The 2,509-nt window shown below is 44.3% G+C and overlaps 1 protein-coding gene across 1 annotated transcript in view; it reads left to right on the forward strand.

Moving 5' to 3' along the window:
* The window catches only part of LOC106876896 (brefeldin A-inhibited guanine nucleotide-exchange protein 3), a 48,777-nt gene that overhangs the window by 30,739 nt on the left and 15,529 nt on the right, over positions 1 to 2,509 (forward strand). Inside the window, exons 24-26 of the mRNA XM_052977154.1 lie at positions 47 to 302; positions 1,106 to 1,376; positions 2,048 to 2,060. Coding sequence (XP_052833114.1) covers positions 47 to 302; positions 1,106 to 1,376; positions 2,048 to 2,060 — 540 coding nt within the window. The remainder of the gene's footprint in view (positions 1 to 46; positions 303 to 1,105; positions 1,377 to 2,047; positions 2,061 to 2,509) is intronic.

Genomic DNA, 2,509 nt, shown 5'->3' on the forward strand with positions numbered 1-2,509 from the left:
ATATATATGATATTTCAAAAATATTTTATGTATTCTATTCTTTCAGGTTGTATGTTCAATCTGTGAACTTGTGGAAGCTTGCACCGCCGAGATCCGATCAGGGTGGAGACCCCTGTTTGCAGCTCTCCAGGCTGTGAAGATTGAATATACATTAAACGAGGAAATTAATGAATCTCGACAGCGCCATATTGCTGCTGTTCTTGATGTCTTTGAAGTATTCCTCAACACGGACAATATTTTGGTCTTTGCCAATGCTGCCGTTGACTGTATACTCTGTCTGTTGAAGTATGTCCGTGGTCCAGGTAAGTTTACAGCAGACTGTTGTTGCTGCTGTTCTTGTGCTCTCTTCATCATCATTAGTGGTCCTTATTTTCGTCATTGGACCCCTTTGGTTACTATTTTATTCTGGTATATCCCCATAGCCATTCGATGTTTAAAAACTAGTTTTATAGAAACTTCTTTCAAAATTCCTATTTTGTTTTTCACCCATTAACTTGTGCAACTTGAAATATGTAGAATATTACAGAAAAAAATATTATACGGGTGCCTGACTGGCACCCGTGCCAGTGGCACATAAAAAGCGCCATTCAAGCGTGGTCAATACGAGTGCCACATGAGTGGCACCTGTGCTGTTGGTACATAAAAACATCATTTGAGCGTGGCCAATGTTAGTGCCACCTGACTGGCACCCATGTTGGTGGCACATAAAAAGCACCATTCGAACGTGGCCGATGCTAGTGCCACATGACTGGCACCCATGCTGGTGGCACATAAAAAGCACCATTTGAAGGTAGCCGATGCCAGTGCCGCCTGACTGGCTCCCGTGCCGCCTGACTGGCTCCCGTGCCGGCCAGTGGCCCATAAAATCACCCACTACACTCTTAGAGTGGTTGATGTTAGGAAGGGCATCTAGCTGTAGAATCCTTGCCAAATCAGACTGGAGCCTGGTGCAGCCTCCCAGCCTTCAGTCAAACCATCCAACGATGATGATGATGATGATGATAAATACAAAATTATTTTTTTATGGCCCCTTAAAATACTGCTGTGAATCCCCTATTTACTATTTTGCTTGTGTGGACCCCAAAACTCTTATATTACATTTCAGGGGAGTTTGAATGTTCCAGTGATGGAGATTCTGACTCTGGCAGTGATTTCGCCACCAATGACTGCACGGAGAACCTCTGCCTCCCAGCCCTCAACTACCTGAAGCAGTGTTGCCACATGTTGGCCTCCATGTGGAAAATGCCTCAGTCTCCGATTTTCAACAGTGCACACAGGTATGTAAACAAACATTTCTCCGTAAACTTGTTACCTGTACAAATATGTTTGAAAAAGAATTTGAACTTGCAAGAGTGTCCTTCTTTAAACGTCAAATGGCTTTTAGGGTCCAACCAATTGAAATAGGGATCAAAGGGGTCTGTAGGCAAAAAATGGCTGAGAACCTCTGCTGTAGACTAAAAGGTATAAACACCCCAGGTCTGTTCAGAGAGCTCCTGTCCAGATCGATGGTTTAGTTGGCACTCCGTCGCTTACGAAATCGAGGGTTCCAGTTGATCCGATCAACGGAACAGCCTGCTCGTGAAATTAACGTGCAGGTGGCTGAGCACTCCACAGACACGTGTACCCTTAACGTAGTTCTCGGGGGATATTCAGCGTGACACAGTGTGACAAGGCTGACCCTTTGAATTACAGGCACAACAGAAACAGGAAGTAAGAGTGAGAGAAAGTTGTGGTGAAAGAGTACAGCAGGGTTCACCACCATCCCCCGCCGGAGCCTCGTGGAGCTTTAGGTGTTTTCGCTCAATAAACACTCACACCGCCCAGTCTGGGAATCGAAACCGCGAGTCCGCTGCCCTAACCACTAGGCCATTGCGCCTCCACCCAGATCGATGGATGCAGGGATTATGGAGCAGTTATCTACTCAACTGCATGGAATAGTGGTAAGGGAGGTAACTGTGAATTGACTATGACAGAGTTGGTTTATCTTACTTGATTCCTGTCAAAATACTTGGTCAGTGTATTGAGGCTGTGTTGTTGCTCTCTCTAGTACCAGTAATACGGTGAGGTGTATAATTAGAAATCAATAGTGGAGCTTTTACTTGTGTCAGTCATTGGACTGCGCCCATACTGGGGCACTGCCTTGAAAGGTTTTAGTTGAATGAAACGACCCCAGGACTTGTTTTTTAAAGCTGGGTCCTTGTTTTATCAGTCTCTTTTTTTTTTTTTGCCAAAGCGCTGAGTTTATGGGGACATAAACAAACCAACACCGGTTGCTAAGCAGTGGTGAAGGACAAAGACACACACACTCACACGCACATGACAAGCTTCTTTCAGTTTCCATCTACCAAATCCACTCAGGCTGAGGCTTTAGCAGAAGACACTTTCTTGAAGTGTCATGCAGTGGGATTGAACCCAGAACCATGTGGTTGGAAAACAAATTTCTTACCACACAGCTTACACCTGCACCTAATTAAATTTTTTTAATTTATTTTATTTTATTTTATTTTAT

Source organism: Octopus bimaculoides, chromosome 27 (genome assembly GCF_001194135.2).
Source record: "Octopus bimaculoides isolate UCB-OBI-ISO-001 chromosome 27, ASM119413v2, whole genome shotgun sequence".
Taxonomy (NCBI): Eukaryota; Metazoa; Mollusca; class Cephalopoda; order Octopoda; family Octopodidae; genus Octopus; species Octopus bimaculoides.